This window comes from Maniola jurtina, chromosome 15 (genome assembly GCF_905333055.1).
Source record: "Maniola jurtina chromosome 15, ilManJurt1.1, whole genome shotgun sequence".
Lineage (NCBI taxonomy): Eukaryota > Metazoa > Arthropoda > Insecta > Lepidoptera > Nymphalidae > Maniola > Maniola jurtina.
The window spans coordinates 13,433,041-13,456,298 of NC_060043.1; the positions used below are offsets into that span (position 1 = coordinate 13,433,041).

Genomic DNA, 23,258 nt, shown 5'->3' on the forward strand with positions numbered 1-23,258 from the left:
TCATGTTCTTGGTATATATAAACGATCTACCATATTTTGTCCAAAATACTTGCGATATTGTACTATTTGCTGATGATACGTCTTTGATTTTTAAATTAGATAGAAATGAGAATAATTATGACGATGTAAATAGAGCCATATCGCAGGTCACTCACTGGTTTACTGTTAACAATTTGCTTTTAAATGCAAAGAAAACCAAGTGTGTCGAATTCGCACTGCCCAATACCAAGACGACAAATAACATAAAATTAATGATAAATAATGATATGTTGAAAGTAGAGGAGACCACCGTGTTCCTGGGGATAACTTTAGATGCAAAGCTTCAATGGAACGCCCATATATCAACACTTGCTGGCAAACTCAGCTCTGCTGCTTACGCTGTTAGAAAGATTCGACAGATAACTGACGTGGAAACTGCAAAAATTGTATATTTTGCCTATTTTCACAGTATTATGTCTTACGGAATCTTGCTATGGGGTAAAGCGGCAGATATTGGAAAAATTTTCGTTTTACAAAAAAGGGCAATACGCGCAATTTATAATTTAAAACCGCGCGATTCCCTACGAGAGAAATTTAAGGAAATAGGTATTCTTACAGTAGCTTCTCAATACATTTACAATAATATAATTTTTGTACGACAAAACATCCTCAGCTACAAAAAAATCGGTGATTTCCATGACAGGCCAACTAGAAATCGTAATAAGCTCGCAACTCCTACGCTCCGCCTCAGAAAAGTGGGAAAGTCATTTGTGGGAATGAGTGTAATATTTTATAATAAAATTCCACAGTCAATATTAGACTTGCCTTTACCAAAGTTTAAAAAATCCATTAAAAGTATGCTCCTGGCAAAAGCATATTACACAATCGAAGATTATGTAAATGATAAAAAAGCATGGATTTGACTCGCTCCAGCAATGCGCGGGTCTGCAATTGCTTGTATAGTATAGAATATTATTGTAAATTGCACAATTGAAAAGAGCAACCGCCGAGTTTCTTGCTGGTTCTTCTCGGTAGGAACGGCATTCCGAACCAGTGGTAAATTATTTGACGATTCAAAAGCACTTGTAAAAGTTTATTTGAATAAAAATCTATTCTATTCTATTCTATTCTATACACATTTTACCACATTGGTACCACTTACCAGAAACCAGAAACTTAGTAACCGATAAAAAATTATCGCAGCAATAGCTGTAAATGATGGACAGCGATATCTTGATTTATTTTATTTTTATTTGATTTACTGTATGATGTATTTTGTAAGCTTTTGTAAACTTGATGTGATTTAGTAAACTAATTATTTGGTTGTGAACACTAATTTTTAGTTTTTGTGACAACCACAAGTTCACGGTTTTCGAATTTTTTTCTTTAGGTACTTGTTCTATAAGATATTGCTACCTGCTAAACTGCTAAACATGATTCTAGGTCAGCGTCCAAAGGGAAGTACCCTTTATGTTTATATTCCTCCAAAAAACGTTTCAATTCTAAGCAAGCGCTTAGAACCTAAACCAAACTAACCAAAACCTCGCCAAAAACGCCTGTCAAATTTTAATAATAAATTTTCTTGCTCCTAAAATTGCTTTTATTCCGTTACAACTTACAAGTAAGCCCTTGACTGCCGATCTCACCTTGTGGTAAGTGATGGAAGGAGTATGACAGTTTTATAAAATCCATACCTACCCTTTTTTTTCGGTTTCTACGCGGCATCGTACTGGAACGCTAAATCGCTTAGCGGCACGGCTTTGTTGTTTAGGTGGTAACAAGTCACAGCTGAAGCCTTAACTGCTGTTACCTGCCTGAATTCCTCCTAAACTAATGTCCGTCGCGTACGTCGGTTGTGCATAGACACTAATGCATGTTGGGAATCCTTAAGACCGATGTCAGCGTGCGGGGATAAGAGATTTCAAATCGTCACAGGTATTATAATAAATAGTACCTACCTACCTACCTAGGTAGGTATAATCCCTGGCATCACCTCTAGCTTTTCGGAGCTAGTGTCCGTTTTAAGCAATAAATATCACTTGCTTTAGCGGTGAAGGAAAATATCGTAAAGAAACCTGCATGTCTGCAAAATTCCTAATTTTCTCAAAGGTAGGTAAGTATATGAAATCTGCTAATCTGTACTGTCAGACTTTAACCTAAACCCTTCACATTCTGACAGGAAGCCCGTGGTCAGTAGTGGGCCGGTAATGGGTTGAGATTGGAATATTCAAAGACTTTATTCAAATAAACTTTTACAAGATGGTGATAATGATTCGTGTCCAAAGAAACTTTGTTTTTAAATAAAACAGTAGTAAAAATACACGTGGACACCTATCTTTAATAGATCGGGCCCTAAGCCAGGTAGTGCTTAGGTATAATACCTAAATACTAATTATTCTCGTTACTAATAGATATTAAAGCTATGATAAACGCAAAACACACACTTAGGGCCGCTTCACATTGTAACAACTCCTTATAAGACATCATTTTGGATTCGTTTGACTTGTTTTTGTGAGTTCTTTAACAACATAATTATGTAAAGATGAGAGTAAACGCGGTTTTCAAAAACAGATTCGAAATTAAATTCATTTCATATAGCTGACAATTATTATATTAGGTAGGTACCTATAGTGGCTCTTATGGTACGTCTGGGACTCTATCACTCTACCACCGTTTCCGAAAGCAGAATCTACTGAGAAAAGCCAGCTAGAAACTCGGCACACTACAAACGAACTACTCTTTTCAAATCGTAAAAAGTTGCAATAATTATTATCAATGTAACAATTTATAAAACTATCTTTTAAATATTTTGTTTTACTTTGTAGCGTTACCAGTTTTTTAAAACTAACATTTATTAAAATGGCAAAGAAGAGGTGTCTGGTAATAAGTTGTCATGCTGTGAACGAGCCCTAAGTAATCGAGTATCTTTCATATCTGATAACAGCATTCCACGCTTGTACATAGTCGCGTCGAGACAATCTTGAGTTTGTTAGTTTAGTCATACAAATATCTCCAAAAGTGCATGGATCCTGCGCTAAAAAGCGTCAAAAGTGCATGAATCCAGTGCTTAAATCTGATAACAAGTGTTAATTTGAATGAATCGGAGTATAAAACGTTAAAATTGTAAATGATTTTATGAATCGGTGGGTTAAAAGCGATTGTGTGTGAAAATGAATTTTTATCGTGGAAAAGACTTAGGAAACTTCACTTAGGTAATGACTAATGAGTAATCTACTTTATTAACTGACTGAAGTAGGCGTTATGATTAGGTAAAGTCCAAAACCGAGACTCAATTGTACCGATTCGGCTTTGGACTAAGTAATCCAGTATTATGTATATCTAGACTATATGGATAAAAATGGATTTTTGTATTTTGTGTGCTGCCTGCTACATTTCATGGTTCTTGGGTTTAGGTCTACGGGAAGTATCCTATAGGTTCTGATCACCTTGACTGGTCTTGACAGACACAATACACAGACAGACAGCTAAGCAGTCACACAAACAACAAAGTGATCTTCGGACCCAAAAAATGGAATCTCGCGTGCATATGTACCTACCTAATAATTATTTTACTTTCCCGCGCGTAGAGTTCACACGCAAATTTTTCATTAAAAATCCAAATTCTAATACATAATTATTACTATATGATCCTGCCATAGATGTAGGAATCCAGGTTTTGATTATCTGTATTAAGGACTGTTGAACTTCCAAATTGAGTTTCGGTTTTGGACTAAGAATTTAGGAACTCCGCGAATGGACCCTTAGGTCCAGACATCCCCGGGCTGAGTCCGTTTGGTTTTGGACTAAGCGGTCTCTATATTTCCTGAGCACGCACGATGTATGATTCGGTTTTGGCCCATATACCTAACGCTTAGATAAAACTTGTCAAGTAAGTATATAAACCTAGATTGTTATCAACAAGACAACAGACCCTGGTCAAATACCGAGTAAACGTTAAGCCGAAGACACACAAAATTGTATAAACATCGCCTGAATGTAGGCATGTAGTAGGTATCTCATGAAACAACTAAAATGATCTTCCGATTACAGTTTTTTTATCTTATCACGGGTGCGCTTATCAGTTAGTTTCTCGGTTACTACCAAAGTGATACGTGCTGGGATCGGGATATCGAGTAAAATAATTAAGGAACAATGGCCGACATGAGGTTGGTATGATAGTGAATCTAGTGATAAAATATGACAATAGTGTTTCATAGAAAACGTAAACGACTGCCCACTTCAAAGTTTAGAACATCGGCGCAAAGTCTATTCTTGCCTGTCGGTATTCTACAGGAAATATTTAACAAAAGTGTGCCCAAAAACTGTTTGACCTGGTTCCTCCTTTAGCCTTCTACCATCGTACTGCAAGGCACCCGTCAAGGTATACTTCCGTACGTGGTTGAAATTCCTCAGACAAGTATACGAAGCGATTTGCTTCCTCGTTTCTAGTACGAAACGTTAAGATATGGAATGCCCGTCCAGCATCAGTTTTCCCTTTAGTACTATTAATATGGGAACCTTTAAGTCAAGAGTGAATAGGCATCTCCAAAGCAAGCGCGCTCTATCTTAGGCTGTATCATAACTTGCCAGCAGGTCTCATTCCAGCCTAGCGCTAATCTATAAATTAAAAAAAGGAGTAATGTTTTCAGGGTTCATGTAGTATGTAGGTATGCGAGTTTCTTTGTGCCAAAATATTTTTTTATTCAAATAAATCTGCCTCTTAGTTGAAGCCCTTCCTACTGAAGAAGAACTAGCAAGAAACTCGACGGTTGCTCTTTCAAAAGCTTTTATTTAAGTACAATATTATATTAAACCATGTACCTGGACAGGTACCTACATAATTGCAGTTCCACGCATTGCTGGAGCGAAACGAATCCATGTTCTTTTATAATTAAGTAACATAATCTTCGATTGTATACCTACTACTTAAATGCTTTATTTTATTTTTATTGAATCCATACTAAGTAATTATAATAGTGGCAGATTTATAAACTTTATGCTATTTATCTACCTAACTGTACGTGTATCTTACGTATATTCTAACCTTCCACATTTGTCGATATAATTTTGTATATCGAATAGAAAACTTCTCAGTATAAAATTAATGCAGGTTTCGTCATGATAATTTCCTTATTTAATTGCTTAAAACACACATACTTATTCAGAACATCACTTCCGAGCCCACTCTTGGGGGAGCCCACTCTTGGGGGAGCCCACTCTTGGGGGAGCCCACTCTTGGGGGAGCCCACTCTTCGGGAGCTCACTTTTGCCGCACTTGGTCCGTGCTCGAAATCGTATGCCGGACCTCTTGAGTATGTCGAAGTCTTTAACCACTAGGCTATTAACGTTTAGTTGTCTTGTTACTGTGAAGTACAAACTTTTCCTTACAGCTTTTTCAGAAAGTTATCTTTAATCTTTATAGCCTTTATCAAATCTCAGAAGATTGTCAACTTTGGCATTTGCCTCCGTCTAGTAAATATGGAGAGGAATTTTTATTTCGTCCTTATCTCTTATTGATTTGCCGGTAATTCTCGCGTTTATATAGGCTTGTAAATAACTAAGTTATCAGATCAAGCGATTTGAAATTACACTAGATGAAGTGGCTGCAGAGGTCAGTTTCAATACTTGCAATCTGGGTTTGTTATCCAGTTTATCTCAACGATGTTAGTTTTATCAGTTGGTTAAAATTTAAAAAAATAAGTGTTATTGATGGTACGGAACCTTACGGAACCCTTGGTGTGCGAGATCGACTCACACTTGACCGATTTTATTATTTATAATGTTTTCATCCGCTAGGCGGTGCTAGCAGTCCAGATGCAGAATCCGGGGCCGCCAGGTGGGGGACGCTGACTGGGGAGCCATGGGTGGCACGTGGCGCTCGCTGTGCCAGGTGCTGCAGCGGAGGCGCGTGTACCAGCCTGAACAGCTGGACCAGGGGAACTTGAGGAGGTATGTCAATCCAAGATGGTAAAGCTTGTTCTTCTTTCTGGGTTTCTCTTTTCCACGTTGACTCCGTTGTATGTGAGAAACCAAGTGCAGCACCCTACTGGATCGTCCCAGCCAGCCAGGACTTCGGGAAGTGTTGCTGGGGAGCCAATGTAGGCTTCTCGTATGGTATGATTTATAAATTGTTTCTGGTTTGGTCTGGGAGGCTTCGGCCGTGGCTCTTTATCACCCTACTGGCAAGCCGTGCCGCAAAGCGATTTAGCGTTCCAGCACGATGCCGCAAAGAAACCGACCCTTCCAAGTTAGCCTGCTTCTATCTGCATCATTACTTACCACCAGGCGAAATCACAGTCAAGGGCTAACTCGTATTTGAATAAAAAAAGCTTAATTAAAAGTTTATCCAATGTTTTTCAGATGTCTGTCAATATGGGACCTCACCGCACTGGGCGTGGGCAGCTCGCTGGGCGTGGGCGTGTACGTGCTGATCGGCTCCGTGGCGCTGCACCTCGCCGGACCCTCGATAGTGCTGTCGTTCCTCATTGCAGCTGTGGCAGCCATATTTGCAGGTGAATTTTTCATTCCAGGTAAGCTTGGTGGAAGAAACAGGGTGTCGTGGATGAGCTGGGAGGTAAGTTTGTGTGAGGTAAATGCTGGAGGAGAAAAGGAAATGGACGATAATCCAGAAATATATGCGAGCTATAATTAAAAGGAAGGACAAGGAGGAAAAAGAAGGAAGATGTGTCAGACCGCGCGGTAGTAATGTTAAGCCAGCAAGGCGGGAACATTATTGCTTGGAGGAGGATTTTTAGCCAGGAGAATTTTCTCCTCGTCCACGAAAACAGTCAGCTTGGCGGGGCTAAAGTAGCCGTATCGGCACAAAAAATAACTGTAGGCAAGTAATTTTGTATGGAACACCGCTTCCAGCGTATTTGTAACTGCTATATCCATTTCAGTATAAAAGACTGTATCCATAACACCTGTAGATAAATAATAAAACACATAATTATCAGATATCGGCTACCGTGGTACTGTGACATAATTACAAAACAATTTTATCTTTACACATATCGAACATTTCTGCATGTTTATGCTTCCTAAGATTAATATCGACCCAAGATGGGACGTTCTTTCTGTGGACCACTCTAGTGTACACTAGAGTGGTCCATTTTACAGTAGCATGTGAAAAATGCAATTTTTGAAAGCAAAATCTCACAAAGACTATGAAAGTGTTTTCTGTTTCTGTGATTGTACTGTGTATTCTCCAACATCCGGGTACATTTTTCTTGCCTAAAAATCTTTCATTTTTCCAGGCATGTGCTACGCGGAGTTCGGGTCGCGCGTGCCGAAGGCTGGGTCTGCGTACGTCTACACGTACGTGACCGTGGGCGAGTTCGTGGCCTTCGTCATCGGCTGGAACATGATCCTTGAGGCGGTATTTGGTAAACCTTCGTTATAACCTCTGCTTCCCTATAGTTCGGGTCACGTGTGCCGAAGGCTGGATCTGCATACGTCTACACGTACGTGACCGTGGGCGAGTTCGTGGCCTTCGTCATTGGTTGAGACATGATCCTTGAAGCGGTATTTGGTAAATCTTCTGTTATAACAGCTTTTTACCTATAGCTCAGGTCGTTCGTTGATAATACATATACTAACAGTAGTACTCTATCCCACATATTTTGTTTCTCAGCAAATCAGTTACGTCTGATGGTCCTCTGAGATTTTGTTCTATTCATATTTATCAATCTACGGAATAGTTTTAAGACTACCCGAGCAAAGCCGGAGCAAGTCAACTAAAGTTACCTATTATACTAGTTTTATCTTTCAGGTACGGCCAGCGTGGCCCGCGGTCTCAGCATGTACGTGGACTCCATGACGAACAGCTCCATGTCGTCATGGTTCACGTCGGTCGCGCCCATCGCCTCCGCGCACTTCTCCCCGCACTTCGACTTCTTCTCCTTCTTCGTTGTCATGTTCATAGGGGGTATGTAAGTTATGCTTGTTTTATTACCTACCTTTTTACATGACTACCCAAAAATGGAATGTAATATTTTCAGGGTGTGAGTTTCTTTATTACATGATGATTCTTTATAAATGCTTGAACAGATTTGGATGTATGAATTAACATAACAGTTGTGACATAATCCCGAGTGACACTGACTATAAATATTTTTGAAAAGAATTCAATATTCCACTCTCTACATTCCTCCAGCTCTGCGTGGGAAAGCTGTGCATTTCTTTTGTAGCACTTATACTGTCATCCGCATAGCAATGGATTTTGTTGTCATGTAACATGTTGTCATTGATATATAGAATGAACAGTGTGGGTGATAATAATGAGCTCTGTGGAACGCCAGTATTGATGGGCTTGAGTTCCGTGCAAAAACTGTCGACAGTGACTTTGATGCTACGACCATCAAGAAAGCTGGCAACCCAATTACACACCACTGGTAGTCCATAGGATGGTAGCCATGCCAAACCCTATCAAAGGCTTTTGCAATATCAAGACTGTCGTTTAATTAACACCTGACCTGACGCAGGCAAACCGTAATCGGGTTTTGTGAAAACTTTTTAGATTATGTACTTACCTACTTGTTATGTATTGTAACGTAAATAGGAACTTTGTTTGTAACGTTGTTCACTTGTCCAGTGCTGCTAGCGTGCGGAGTGCGCGAGTCGTCAATGGTGAACAACGTGTTCACCGGCGTCAACCTACTGGTCATCGCGTTCGTCATCCTCGCGGGCGCGTTCAAAGGTGCGTCATCATCAACAATCCATCGCCGGCTCAATACTGAGCACGGGTCTCCTCTTAGAATGAGAAGGGTTTGACCATACTACGGTGGTAAGGTGCAGATTGGCTTCACACAGAGAGAAGAGTATGGAGAATTCTCAGGCATGCAGGTTCACTCACGATGTTTTCCTTTGTCATTAAAGCCAGTGACATTTACCTATTCAATTGCTTAAAACTATGTTCCATGCTTAAAATGCACGTAGCTCCGAAAAGTTAGAGATGCGTGCCAGGGATCGAACTCCCAACGTATTTGTAGGTAGGTACTTTAAAATAAACACAATCAAAAAATTACCTATAAATTATTATACCTACTCTTTCTAAAAACCTGTTTATGATGTCAGTTCATACGACAATTTTTTTAACAACCTACCCGCAGTTTTTATTGTCAACGACTTGATATTTTTACTAATTCTTGCGGTTCTTTGTCTGTGAAACTAACGATCTGTTTGAGCAAAATTAAAATCATTTAAAATTGCAATCAATACTTTTAATTACTAATACCGTCATCCACACAAAATCAAAACCATCATCTTCAAACAGTTAAAGGTACTTAATTAGGTAATTTAAAAAATGAAAAAATATTTATTTAATTATTTTAACCAATTTTTTTTATCCCTTTCAGCTGATCTCAGCAACTGGAGTATACCAGAGGCAGACGTTCCTGAAAACCGTGGAAAGGGAGGTTTCTTTCCTTACGGCATCTGGGGAATGCTGAAGGGGGCTGCGGTCTGCTTCTATGGATTTGTGGGCTTCGACAGCATCAGTTCTACAGGCGAAGAGGTAAGCTGTACCAGAGGTTGATGTGTCAGAGAGATACGAGAAAAAATGAAAGGTTCTACCCTTACTGTGTCTAGGGCATTCCGAAGAGCGTTGCGATCTGCTTTTACGGGTTTGAGGGGTTCAACAGCATTAGTTCTACTGGCGAAGGGCTTTGTGACCAAGAGGACCAGATGTGCCAGTGAAGAAATGATAGGAATGTTCTTCCTTTACGACATTGTGGTGGATGCTTAGGTCTACTTCCACGCGTTTGTTGGCTTCGATAGCACTAGTTTTACTGGTAAAGAGGTATGTTAGCAGAGACAAGAGTGCCAGAGAATAGAGGAGTGGAAAGTTTTTTTCTTTACTGAATATGGGGTATGCTGAAGGGCGCCACGATCTGTTCCTAGTGGTTTTTAGACTTAAACAGCAGCAGTTTTATTGACGGTATGTTATCAGTAGCATAAACGCCAGAGTGAGAGAGGAGTGGGATACTCTTCCTTTACGACATAATATGGTGGCTGGGATACTGAATGGCTTCGACAGCATCAGATTTGCTGGCAGGCTTAGCAATTAAAACTTAATAAAATTAACTATGACCATTTCTCGAAATTTAAGAAATTGTCTAATCTGATCTGGATGAAATTATCCATCTCCAAATAAGTAAATAGTTTATTGATTCCTTTGACAATTTTGCTTAGTGTTTCCATCGAGACAATTTTTTCGTGCTGAATTCAAAGCAACAGTTTGATAATGGTTACATTTTTTCATACTTAATTTCAAAGCAGCTGTTTCGGGATGGTTTCAGGTGCACGATCCACGGCGAGCCATACCGATTTCTATAATGGGCACGCAAGTTATAGTGTTTGTGACCTACGCTGGCGTGGCTACCGTCGTCACTATGATGATGCCGTACTACCTGCAGGTAAAACACTCGCTACTTTAATCATCGCTTCATTTGCTATAATCCGCTAAACCAGAAAAATCTGTATGGTGCAACATGCAGGTAAAGGAAAACGTGCGTCGAGAGGTTTCGGGATTTGTGTGGTACTGCGTGGTGGTGCTGCGTATTGCTTGCTTGTTGTATAAGGGTTCCATTTTACCTTTTGAGGTACGGAACCCTAAGGCGGTTGTTACAACTTCCAGGAGAACGTAGCGTCAGTGGCGACGGCGTTCAGTTTCGTGGGCTGGGAGTGGGCGCGCTGGCTGGTCACCGTGGGCGCCATCCTGGGCATCACTGCCAGGTAACTCTTGGTAACATTAAATGACAAAGATGTATATGTCGCAGCGAAATGGCATAAGCCGGGAGTTAGCTAGCTCCCTTAGTGATATGACTAACGCCCGGGAGATGTTAAAACGACTGCGGCCGGGCACATGAATATTTATATTCTAATCTAACCTTATTTTAACCTTATTTTAGACTTTGGTACTCAGATTTCGTTCTGAACCACATTCGATGTAATCGTAAAAGCCCAGAGGAAGAAGAAGGGCGCCATAAACTAAAGTTTGGTTAGGTTAGGTTTTTTTTTCGGAAGGTTCCTCCGATGGAGACTTTGTGGAACTTATAGGGTTCTCCTGGAATTTAATTTAAGACAAAATGGTCAAAACATAGGTCGACCATTTCACTGGTGTAAGTTACTCGTAGAATATATATTATTAGAATAGGCATCCGGTCTTTATGGCCGACCTATATGCTTTGTTCGTTTTATTGCAGACTGTGCAAGTCTTTGATCCAACTTGCTGGTGATTAGCGACGTCAAGTTGTCGATTGATACTTGTTTCGCAGTATTAGATTAGGTTAGAACATAATCATTCACTCCCGGCTTGTGACATTTCTATCTTGTTTCACTGTTCCAGTTTGTACGGTGGTTTGTTTCCGCTGACTCGTCTCCTGTACTCGATGGCATCTGACGGTCTTCTGCTCCACTGGCTCGCAAGGGTTACCGTCAAACGCAAGTCGCCTACCATCGCAACCATCCTGTCAGCTATTGTTATAGGTATTGTAAAAAAATATTTATATAGTGGGAGGCTTCGGCCGTGGCTAGTTACCGCCCTGCCGGCAAAGCCGTGCCGCCGAGCGATTTGACGTTCCGGTACGATACCGCGTAGAAACCGATCAGGATAGGTATGGATTTAATAAAACTGCCAAATCCCTGCCAAGTCAGCCCGCCTTCATCTTAGACTGCATCATCACTTATCAGTAGGTGAGATCGCTGCTAAGCGGAATTTACATTGCGAAATTAGTGGCACGAAATTAGTTTCACGACATTAATTTAATTTCAATTGCACGTGTAAGCGACAAAATAAGACGTTTACACGTGCAATTGCTGATGAAATTAATGACGTGCCACTAATTCCATACCTAATGTAAAAAATAAAAAGCGATGAAAGTGATGATGATGAAAATGTTTTTATAGCTGAATATTAAAATTTTCAGGTCTCCTGGCAGCCATCTTGGAGCTAAATGAGTTGGTACTCATGATGTGTGTCGGGACTTTGGTGTCTTACACCATTGTTGCATCCTGCGTCCTAATTCTAAGGTTATTTTATTTATTTATTATTTACATTTAAAATATACAGAGACTTTTTATTACAGTCAGCGCCACAAAAACCACAGTTGGTTTTACCGGGCACTGAGTTTATTAATTATAGCTATACAATAAAAATAAAATTATAGAAACCAGCATAATGACAAATTGGTAATGTAGGTAATGGATCAAACGTTTTAACAATATACCTACTTCATAAGTTTTAAAACCACTCATAATGTAGGATTACCTACTAAAAATATAGTACATACTAAATTTGACTGCCCCATTGGTCTAGTGGTTAGCATGTTCGACTGCGGATGATGAGGCCCTGAGTTCGATTCCTGGGTTGGGCCAAAAATATTCATTGGATTTTTGTGTTAAAAAATTCCCAGTGGGAACCAGGAGTTGGGAAATTGGAAATTTCACCCACGTGTCGGTCTCTCCTCACTTCTCACTCTTTCCGGTCGTGTCGGATTTCCGTCCCATTGAGTGTAAGTGAGGGAATAGAAAGTGCACCTGTGTTATCTAAACTCCATCATGTGTTTTCAGGTATCGCTCGGAGGCGCCCCCTCCCGGTATATCGCTCGCGAAGCAAATCTTCGGCCTCGGCGAGCGATCGGCGAATAGGAACACTTCTTGCATTATCAATATCTCGCTTGTAATATTCGGTAAGTTGATATATTCCTTATGCTGAAGATGATTGGTAGATTTATTCAATATCGTAAATTTACCGTCACCAGTGTTGCTGAGAAAAAAAGGTCTTGACAGACTACTTCAGAGTGAATGGTTCCGTACCACAATCGTACCTACAAAAAATAACAATTTTTATTTTATTTTTGCGATATCAACAAAACAGTTTTCGGATAGTGGATTGCTATAAGACCTGATTAAGATTAAGCCAAACATGATTCTAGGTCAACGGGAAGTAGCCTTCTTGACGACAGAGAGACAACAAAGTGATCCAGTAAGGGTTTCTTTTTCTTTTTGAGATACGGAACCGTAAAAAGACTGCGTTTCTGCACTCTTCTCTTTTTCACCTCAATATTATTGTCTCCCCAGTATGCACATGCTTCACGGCGGGAATAGTGACCCACCACGCCATGGAGCCTGTGGTGTACGTGTCAGTTCTCCACGCGGTGGCCCTCGGCCTGCTGGCCGTCATGACGCTGCAGCCTCAAGTGAAGGAGGAGTTGAGTTTCAAGGTACAGTCAAAGGCATAAATCGTTTAGCACCTTACTGATCATATTCGCGTGGCACGGTTATGCACATGCGTTAGTGTGTGGCGTGTTTATAGAAAAGTCAAGTGCGTCAGGTTTTTGATGCAATAGTTTTGCGGAATTGCTACTCGAATTTTGAGACCGATCGTACAGGACTTCCACTCTATTGCTTCCATGATACTTCCAAACATACAACGTTCACACATACATAAGTTTATACAATGGGGATGATGCCTAGGTCAAAAATAAATTATTTCTTAGTAATTATTAAATAAAGAGTCTTCCAAAATTCATAAAATCCACATTCGCTGCTAGTTTTAAGATTGCTAAATTTCTTAGTTCCGTTTTTCAGCGGCCATGTCACGTATTAAAAAAAAATAACCGTAAGATTTTTTTTCAGACTCCCCTGGTTCCAATCATCCCATGCCTGAGTATATACGTCAATATTAATTTGATGGTCCTCATCAAATTGGAGACTTGGATACGAGTTTTCATATGGATTGCTATTGGTAAGAATTTATTAATTTTAGAAACACTTCTGATAAAGTTCATAAACTCTAGTTTGAATTTTATTATATTTCTTTTGCAGGTATACCAGTGTACATAGTCTGTGTATGCTGCTACAAACAGAGAAACGAAGAAAATTTGGAAGATAGCATAAATGCTTCGAAAGCAATTGTCAATGGAAAGGTGCCAGTACAAATATATGTTGTATCGCCGACCCCTCCTGGTACTATCAAGCGTAATACTCAAGGGGACCCAGCATTACAAGATCATAAGATATTAGAACTTCATTCACAAGAAGATATAATAAAAGAACAACCAATCGTAGTCGAGCAGAAAATAGTGCAACACGCGTACATAGAGGACAACGAAGAAAAAGAAGCCAAAATCATAGATCTACTTGATCAAGTGTTACAAGCTGAAGAAGATTCGTACGGAGAAATTATTAGTTTAAAAGAACAAAAGGAAGACGAAACCGAAGAACAAGAAAACGATACTCACAGAAAATCTTTAAGTGAATTATCTGACGCTGGATCGGAAGCATCTATGGGTATTCAAGTATTATCTAAGTATGATGTTATAGTTCAAGTACATAGAGAAGATTTACCGAAACTGAACGAGGAAGAGGAGAAAATCGATAAAGAAGAAGCCGAATTTAAAGAAGGCAACGTTAATATGGACGAGGAAGTAACTGCGTTTAATGACAGCGATTCACGAACGGATGAGTCTGGTTACTCAGACACTATAGACAAAACAGCACTCAATGAGTCTATGGAAGATTTTAAGGAGGATGCAGATATTCCAAACATACCGACACCTCCACCTTTAGATGAAAGTTACTTTGCGAGTCCTGGTTTCAAAAAATCCTACACAATGTCAGCAATTCCATTAAAAAACAAAATTATTGAACCAGAAAAAGGGAACAAGAGAGAAAGCGTTATGTCGAACAATTCTTACGATGACGGTCCAATGGTGTTTGGGAGTGATAAGCAAATGAATTTCATGTCGAAATTAGAAAACTTATTTCAAACTAAAATGGCAGGCAACGACGAAGAACCTATAAAAAGATCAAATTCAGTTGGCAATGTAGTGGAAAATACAGACGATGATAAAATCCCAGAACGACCTGCGATATGGCTAGATTTAAAAAAAGAAATCATGCTAGGCGTAGCTGCGCATAATCTGCGCCATGTACATATGGAAGACAATAATAATAAGGCGCCTATAGATGATACAGACGAAGAAGAACCAAGTTTAAGTAGGGAAGATTTGAAATCGAAATTAGAGTCAATTTTCTCTACAGGGGGTCCAAAACCAATGAAAGCTAGATTAATGAAATCAAACCCACCTACGCCCGAGGAAGCTTACCAAACCGATACTTCTAGTACTGAGAGTATTGCTAAACTTCCAAAAATGGAGAAAAATGATACATTGAAAAGACAAAAAACGAAATTTGGGGAAGTTTTGAATTCATTCCGCTTGACTTTAAACAAAGATGATGAAGTGTGATTATTACAGATTAGGGTATAGTTTGTGTCAAATAATATAATGTGGGTAAAGACTTGTGTAATGGTAGGCGCTGTGTTTTAAAACTTGAAAGCATGTTTTGTGCTCATATAAATAATTATTTACTACTTTGTTCAGACTCGTGAAGATGGGAGGTAAAGGTTTTAGAATCGTTACCAGTTGAATGAACCTAGTCTTATGTTGTAAGTGCCTTATTTAAAGAAAATATTGTTTTGTTGTATGTTTTATACTTTTAGAGTGGATTTTTCGATCGCTGGATAAACTTTAACTCATGTATTATTTTTACGTGTTGACAGATTTCCTATACAATAACTGTCAATTCCCTAGATAAAAGTTATTTGACAATTGAAAAATCGGCCCTTAGTAAACATAATAAAAATCATTAGATTAGCGATTAATAATATACAGATGTGTCATTAAAATGCCTAAAGGCGGAGCGGTGGCAACAAAAAAACATGAGAACTCCTGAAAGCCTAATTTTTTTGAAAAGGTAGTGACGAAGAAGAAAAGCTGTGAGTGAGTGATTCACAATCAAAGCCCTTCATGTCGGCGTTTGTTTCACTTTCTTAGCTTACGACCTGATCAAAATTCAGCTCCTTTGAGTAGCGATAACTCTTATTTCTGTTTCACTTAGATTTTTTCACTATCATCATGATTCATGATGATAATGAAAAAATCAGATTTTCAAAAAATTTCAGCCTTTCTGGAATTCTCAAATTTTTTCGACTGCCGCTTGGACTGCTTTATCATTCCTCTGAAAGACTGAAGTCACATGCCCAAATATGAGATGCATTTTAAACAAATAACCATAGCATCTTGCTAGATATACTATCACTATGTGTAATTTATGTCTTGTGTTAAAATAAAACTATGTTTGAAACAATTGAGAATTTTATTGAAATTAATTCAAGAATACTGTAAGTCCACAAAAAAGTTAAAATAAGCTCTACAAAAATTAACAAGTCTCGTTCTTGTACATTTGTTTCACAATGTGCTGCAGCTCCATTTCTTTGGCACACTTCAAAAGTAGTTCGTCTATTATTTTCTCCGATACACTGCAAACAAAATTATTGTATCAATCAAATGTTTTTTAACATCTTTGAGTTTTTTCCTTTTGGAACGTGTCACTCCGTAAGGCATCTATATTCATTAATTTACCTACTTTCGTAAGATATTATACAACTGAAACAGAGCCAGGTTGGGATAGGGCGCCGTTATAGCCTCCAATCTGACGAAGCATGGGAAATCGTCTAAAAACCTCCCATCTCTCCGCCTAGTTACAGACTCATTCCACCAAAAAGTGGTGTACGTCCTCAGGTAAATATTTATGTTCTACCCACTTATTGTGGTCGACATCCAATCCACTCAAACGAAGCGTTTTCGCTCAACGTTGCTGATACAAGCCACTAAGGTGTGGAATGCTTCCAGCGCAAGAATGAATAGGCATCTTCTAGGCAAGCGCGCTTCAACCTAGACTTCATCATTGCTTCTGCCACAATCACACCTGATGGAAAGTGATAATGTGGCCTAAGATGGTATACGTTGACCTAGAAGATGCCTATTCAATCCTGTTTTAAATTATAGGTATGATTGGCAAGCAAGCTGATGGAGGAAGAAAAAAGGGTTGCCAACTGTGAATGGATGCTGATGAATGGATTCCAGGGTTGTCGCTCACCTGCCAATCGTCTCCCAGGGTTTGCCAATAGCGCTATTGGCATACATCGGGCTGGTTAGCATGTGCTGAACAAATTTGGTCCGGTACTGGAACAGAGCGTCTGTTACTTGTTCCGGAATGTTGAAGTTCATGCGGTACTTCTCAGCGTCCTTTACTGCCATCTTTTGCTTCGGGAATAGGGTTTTTGGCGTCTTCTTTTGGATGGTTTCTTCCAATATCTGGGTAATAAAGAAATATTTAGTTGATAGAGTCAGGTGGTACGGCCCCATATTCAATAGAAGATTTTGCTCTATTTAGAAACATCCGTTTTTGAAATTTCCCATGTTTTTTGGCGATAACTTGTCAAAAATTACTTTTAGCAGTTATTTGCTTTTTAGAAAAAGGTCCGCAGACGTATTTACTTACCAAAAGACAGTTTATGATGCTTTGTGAAAATATTAAGAATTTTTAATTTTACAAAGACTGCTCGGAATATCTCGAACAGATCAAAGATTTATCAAGTTAACCTTTAAGAAAAAATCAACAGTATTTTACCCGCAATAACTGAGGAGTGCTGGGTTGTCTGGGGCTGCCTCCGTTAACGCACAGCAGTTGAGCATTCTTAGCTCCAACCACACGCTCGTTTCTAAGCCTGCATTTGGATAAAAAGTTAAGTTAAAACAAAATCTTAATAGGTCTCCACACTGTTTCCAGCAAATTCGAAAGTGGATACAACGTTGAACATTACTTTGCTTTGTATGAAACTTACAAATTATAATGATATCTACTTCTAGTGCTTAAGAGTTAGGGCTCCTATTCCTATAAAATACCGGTGTCCACACTTTTTTAAATTGTTTGTGTGTTTTTAGAAGCATTTAAAAATCACTTGTTTTATGGGTGAAAGGAAACATCGCGAGTAAACTTGCATACGTGAGAGTTCTCAATAATGTTCGCTAAGGTGTGTGAAGTCGGCTAATTCGCAGTTGACTAGCATGGTGCGAAGAGACCCGTACTCTGTAGTGGGCCGACGCTGGCCTGGGATGATGATGATAATGATACGAAGCTTGCCCGTGTCGAAAGGTACGAATATGCGACAAACACGTCAATTAGTTAATTTAAATAACAAAGGCTCTCTAAAGAATAGTAGAAGATAATTCAATTCTATCATAATTAGTTAATTATTCAATCAACAAATTAAAAATATATATATTGTCATGGTCACTAGGGAGACGGGACATGGGAAGGACAAACTCAGAAGGGCGTGCAGTCTAGACCGGGACGTCGAAAGACATGAAAAACACATTTGTCATGGGGGTGGCGGAGCGACATTTTATGATAAAAACTTGCCAATAAAATATTACACCCTAGGGAAAATGTCGACGGTTCTATGTCGAAACTGTATTTAAATAAATTGACAGAATTTAAACCATTGCTATCTCTTTCTACTAACTACAATTTTAAGGGCATGTTATACTTGTGTAAGCGACATGGAGAGAGCTATGCACATAGTTTGAAGAACCGTTAGACAATGAGGTCCCAAGTAAGGGGTCCGAATGGCACCGGAAAACCCATCGTCGTTAGGATTCCCTCCTGCTGTCAGTAAACGACGACGAAGCCAAGAAGATAGTTATTTATATGAATATAGTTATTTATTTATAGTTATTTATATATAGAACTCTGCATACATAGGTACCTACTGAAAATAAAATAAATCGGTCAAGTGCGAATTGGGGTCGTACTGAAAAGTTCCGTCAAACTTTAATAAAATTAAAATATTTAATTTAATTTATTTATTAAATAATAAATTAATTTAATTTTATTTTATTAAAATATCATGGTGGCCACTTAGAAATTTTTATTATTTGTTGTTATAGCGGTAATGAAAAACACATTCTGTGAAAATTTTAGCTCTCTACCTGTCATGAGATACAGTTCGCTGACAGACTGACGGACTGACGGCTTAGTAATAGAGTTCTGTTGGCATCCTTCGGGTACGGAATCCTAACAAGTAAATCTAGGTACGTAATAAGCAATAGGAAACGCTGATTTGTGCAATGTGTTTTAGATTGAGGCGACCTCGCGTCGCGTTGATGTCATGTGCAAACGTTCAGCTGAAGCGACGGCTTTATTGCACTCATCCCAAACGAGATTACTGTTTGATAACGCGGAAAAAACCTAAAGATCGAACGTTTTCTGAGAACGGTACTACTCGTAAAAAGTGTGATTGCTGTGAAAATTCTGCAAGGGTCTGCGTCCGTCTGGCCTGGTCTGGATTTGCTTCCTCTTTCCTTATTCGAACCGCTAGGATATGGAACGCCCTTCCGGCGTCAGTTTTCCCTTCTACCTATAGTATGGGTACCTTCAAGTCAAGAGTGAATAGGCAACTTCTAGGCAAGCGCGCTCCATCTTAGGCTGCATCATCACTTGCTAGCAGGTCTGATTGCAGCCAAGCGCTAGTCTATATAATTAAAAAAAAAAAAAAACACATCAAGTTTACCGTCAAGTTTGCAGGGGACTTGAAGCGCCGTCCAGTAAACTTGTCGGTGTATGGCTACCAGTGTGCATAATACGTCGACTTTTCATGTGTATAGCCATATTCTACACCGTCAAAACTAGACTTTATTCGTTTGATTGAGATTCAAGAAAAGATGATTGGACCGTAGAGCATGACCTCATAGTCATCAAAAAGCCTTAAACCATCCATTAAACATTTATCACGTACAAACAATACCATTAAATCACCCCCTAAAACCTCCCTAGCAAGCATTTATAGATTCCAGACGCGCTATCCACCCTGGCGTCCTCGACCTTGGCGCGCTAACACGAAACACGAACACGGATATACATGCAGATAAACAGTGAGGGATGGTACGCGGTAGCACCATTGGGGTAACCGTATATTTTTTTGTTTTGTATTCTAGTTGGTTTTTGCTTGTAGTTTGTTTGCGCACCCATCCGTTTTGTCTTTTCCTTTCACCAAAGATTGGCTGGGAGAGATGGCCATAAGAGATTGCCTAGTTTTATTTGTGTGCAATAAGATTTAAAACAATCAACAAACATAATACGTAGGTTCGTATAGGCCGATAGGTAACAGACCGATCGTCCAGAGCCCCCGACAGGGCGGCAGGCGGCGATCTTACCCCATATCGCCTGCGTCTCGTCCTTCGCCTTCATCTACTGTGCCCTCTGCTAGTAAAAGGGACAAGCGGAGAAACCTCCCCCTTTGCCAGGTCATTAGCCATCGCCAACAATAGATTCCTGAAGAGAAATTGTTAGCCATGTTACCGGGGTGCACCGGCCCGAATACCGCTCTTCCCCTCGGATGACTCCAAAAGGAATCAGCAGCACCCAGGTACACTGGGAGGTTACCTGGCTGGCACCCCAGTCCAGGTAGCCTGTGATTATCTTTCCTTCAAAACAAATAGAGTCAGATAGTACCAAAAAACTCCGTTTATTATTGTAGCAGAACTTGATAACAATTCTAGGAATCCGCGTCAGTCCCTTTATCTGTATTATTTGGAAAATATCGCGACGTGGAAAAACACTTGAGAGTTATCTATTAATTGTTCTACTCATCGGACATGACCTGATAAAATATGATAGGGCAGTTTAACCACTGAACGTAGGGATTCACTCGCAGAAGAAAGAAAACCGGTCAACCGATCTCCTCAGTAGAATTGTCTTGGCATAATCATAGTGGCACAATTTTTAAGTCGGAGTCGGATTCTCACTCGAGAGGTTCCGTATCTTTTAATTTTAACGCCTTTTAATTTTATTTAAATAGCGGCCATTTTGAAATTTGTTTTATTTGTTGTAATAGCGGCAATAGAAATACACATTCTGTGAAAATTTCAATTCTCTACCTATTACGGTTCACGAGATAAGTACAACCCGCTGACAGACGGACGGACGAACAGCGGAGGTTAAGTAATAGGGTTCCGTTGACACCCTTTGGGTACGGAACCCTAAATAGCAGTGATAAGGTCTAGGTTGCCTATTCGCTCTTGCCTTGAAGGTATTCAGGTTGTACGGAGTTTCTAGTTACAGTGTTCTTAGCACTGCGCACCGCCCTAAAGTCCAGTGATAAATTATAATAATCAATAAATTATTTGTTATTTATCAATCACGTTATCACTTTGGATTGCCAAACACAAATATTTGGAAATGCCTGAGTATAAATATACAAGTTACTAGCTTATGCCCGCCACTTCATCGACGTGGACTAAAAAAATTTCAACCCCCTATTTTATCCCCTTAGGGGTTGAATTATCAAAAATCCTTTCTTAGAGAAGGTCTACGTCAAATTTCTCCGCCAAATTTTCGATCTGTCTAGTAGTTTGAGCTAGGCATTGATAGATCAGCAAGTCAGTCAGTCGGTCACCAGTTCTTTTTATACATTCTTTTTGGCTTCCTGATTCATGCCACGTAGATATTATAATGTACAAGTACCTTCAAGGCAAGAGTGAGAAGGCCTTTATAATGGAGAGGTCTCTGAAAAACTGTTCGACCTCATTCCCCCCTCCTTTTTCTACAACCGCACCGCACGCCACCGCAACCAATTTCACCCTCACTACCTGGGTGCCTGGTGCATTTCGTTTGCTCACAATTTTTTATTTAAAAAAAGAACTAGACCTCATCATTGCATTACATAAAAGGCCTACTCTATCAAGGCCGACGAATCTAATAAAATATTTTTGTGAATCAAAGTAAAAAAAGTATGACGTCATGATATTATTAATCGCAGAACCACGTGGGTCGAATATGAATGTAACCAGCCGTTCGTTTTGACCAGCGCGAGACCATATTTGACCATACCCCCGTACCAGACACCATCGGGTAATTAGTCAGCGAAATACGCCGTTATGGTGTTAATCATGTGGGTGTGATGTTCCTACTTAATTAATGGGATGAGAACAATTTTGGTGTTTGACAAATTATTTAGAACTTATTCGACATCCCTAGAACAGTAGAAGAACCAGAGTAACCGACACAACTCAACGGGTTGCAAAGCTGAAGTGGCAATGGGCAAGGCATATAGTTCGAAAAACCAAGAGACGTTAGGAACTGGTTTCTGGTTTAAGACTTTTATTAGTTCCATAAAGGAATTTCCACTTAAATGAAACTTACAGGCTATGTTACAGAGTTCAAAATTACATTTTAGAGCGCACAATAATTATAGATATGTTAGTAGACAATTAAGATATGTTATTTCGATTTTTAACTTCTAATACATACATAATATTATAATATTACACTAGTGGGTAGATTTATACTTTAATTCTTAAAGTACCATCGCAACAAAAAACATACGAACGCGCGAGGTCCAATAGTCAGCGCGAGCCACGGCTGAGCTGACTGAGCTGACTCACTATATAGATTACATAGATTCATAAACGAACTAGATGTGACATGAAAAAACATTATTTATATTTGACAAGTTATTACTTATTTTTGTTACGTTATTTTTATAGTTTAAGGCTTATTCATAAAATGGGTTTTTAGTAGTTTTTTAAAAGTGTGTATACTTTTGCACTCTTTAATATTTTTGGGAAGTTTATTATACAATTGAGCACTTTCAAATGTAATATTTCGTTTACCATAGTTAGTTCGTGGTGCGCGTAAGATTATGTTGTTGGCACTTCTTAGTCGTTGTAATTGAGGATATTTATTTTTAATTGTAAAGGTTATGTTTGAGTGTATTTCTTTTGTTAATAATTTTCGGATTAGGATGCAAGTGTAATATTTGTAGGTATTACTTATGTTCATTAATTTAGTTTCTTTATATACTTTTTCTGTTGAGGTTAAAAAATCATAGTTAAATAATACTTTAATCAATTTATTTTGTGCCGTTTGTAGTACTTTAAGATTAGTATTAGCTGCTGATCCCCAAACTTGGATTAGGTAGTCTAAGTGTGGCTTTATAAGTGAGTTGTAGATTAAATAACGAACTTTATGGGGTAAGCAACGTACAATACTGCGAATGGCTCCAGTAAGAGATACTAATTTTGTTTTAATATTTTTAATATGTGGTTTCCATGTAAGCTTATTATCTAAAGTTAATCCCAAATATTTTTCACAATCTGATCTACTAATAGTAATATTATTTATTTTAAGTGGTTCAAAGTCGTTAATTTTTTTGTTTTTAGCTGCAAATATTACATAGTGAGTTTTTTTTACATTAAGGGTAAGCAAATTACATTGAAACCAGATATTAAGTATGTTAAGGTCATTTTGGGCATCCTTAATTATGTCTTCTATTTTATTTCCATAATAAAACAAGGTGGTATCATCGGCGACCCAAGGTACCCAAGGAACCCAAGGTAAATTAGGGGTAAAGAGCTTTGCTTCAAAACCCA

The 23,258-nt window shown here is 39.0% G+C and overlaps 2 protein-coding genes across 5 annotated transcripts in view; one reads left to right on the forward strand and one right to left on the reverse strand.

The window, feature by feature from the left end:
- The first annotated feature begins 2,930 nt into the window (after positions 1 to 2,930).
- Positions 2,931 to 15,526, forward strand: LOC123872536 (cationic amino acid transporter 3-like). Of its 4 annotated transcripts, none has more exons than XM_045916854.1 (15): positions 2,931 to 3,191; positions 5,776 to 5,928; positions 6,340 to 6,491; positions 7,236 to 7,364; positions 7,751 to 7,906; positions 8,573 to 8,677; positions 9,336 to 9,493; positions 10,278 to 10,394; positions 10,616 to 10,713; positions 11,327 to 11,466; positions 11,907 to 12,009; positions 12,550 to 12,668; positions 13,060 to 13,202; positions 13,618 to 13,726; positions 13,807 to 15,526. In XM_045916854.1, exons 2-15 carry the CDS (start codon positions 5,840 to 5,842, stop codon positions 15,228 to 15,230), a joined length of 3,042 nt encoding a protein of 1,013 aa, XP_045772810.1. In that variant the 5' UTR covers positions 2,931 to 3,191; positions 5,776 to 5,839; the 3' UTR covers positions 15,231 to 15,526. The 4 variants fall into 4 exon arrangements, with proteins under 4 accessions (XP_045772810.1, XP_045772811.1, XP_045772813.1 ...); XM_045916855.1 differs by lacking the exon at positions 2,931 to 3,191 and adding an exon at positions 4,029 to 4,145; XM_045916857.1 differs by lacking the exon at positions 2,931 to 3,191 and adding an exon at positions 5,487 to 5,503.
- A 601-nt stretch (positions 15,527 to 16,127) lies between these two features.
- Positions 16,128 to 23,258, reverse strand: part of LOC123872538 — a 47,306-nt gene continuing 40,175 nt past the window's right edge. Inside the window, exons 18-20 of the mRNA XM_045916858.1 lie at positions 17,458 to 17,554; positions 16,924 to 17,141; positions 16,128 to 16,303 (exon numbers count right to left, since the gene is read on the reverse strand). Coding sequence (XP_045772814.1) covers positions 16,204 to 16,303; positions 16,924 to 17,141; positions 17,458 to 17,554 — 415 coding nt within the window. The 3' untranslated portion in view covers positions 16,128 to 16,203. The remainder of the gene's footprint in view (positions 16,304 to 16,923; positions 17,142 to 17,457; positions 17,555 to 23,258) is intronic.

Excerpts from the sequence above, each read along its gene's own strand:
- LOC123872536 (XM_045916854.1), top strand. The coding sequence starts at position 5,840 with ATGGGTGGCACGTGGCGCTCGCTGTGCCAGGTGCTGCAGCGGAGGCGC. Across the intron at positions 7,365-7,750 it reads GATCCTTGAGGCGGTATTTG|GTACGGCCAGCGTGGCCCGC; the intron begins GTAAACCTTCGT and ends TTTATCTTTCAG. Across the intron at positions 7,907-8,572 it reads CGTTGTCATGTTCATAGGGG|TGCTGCTAGCGTGCGGAGTG; the intron begins GTATGTAAGTTA and ends TCACTTGTCCAG.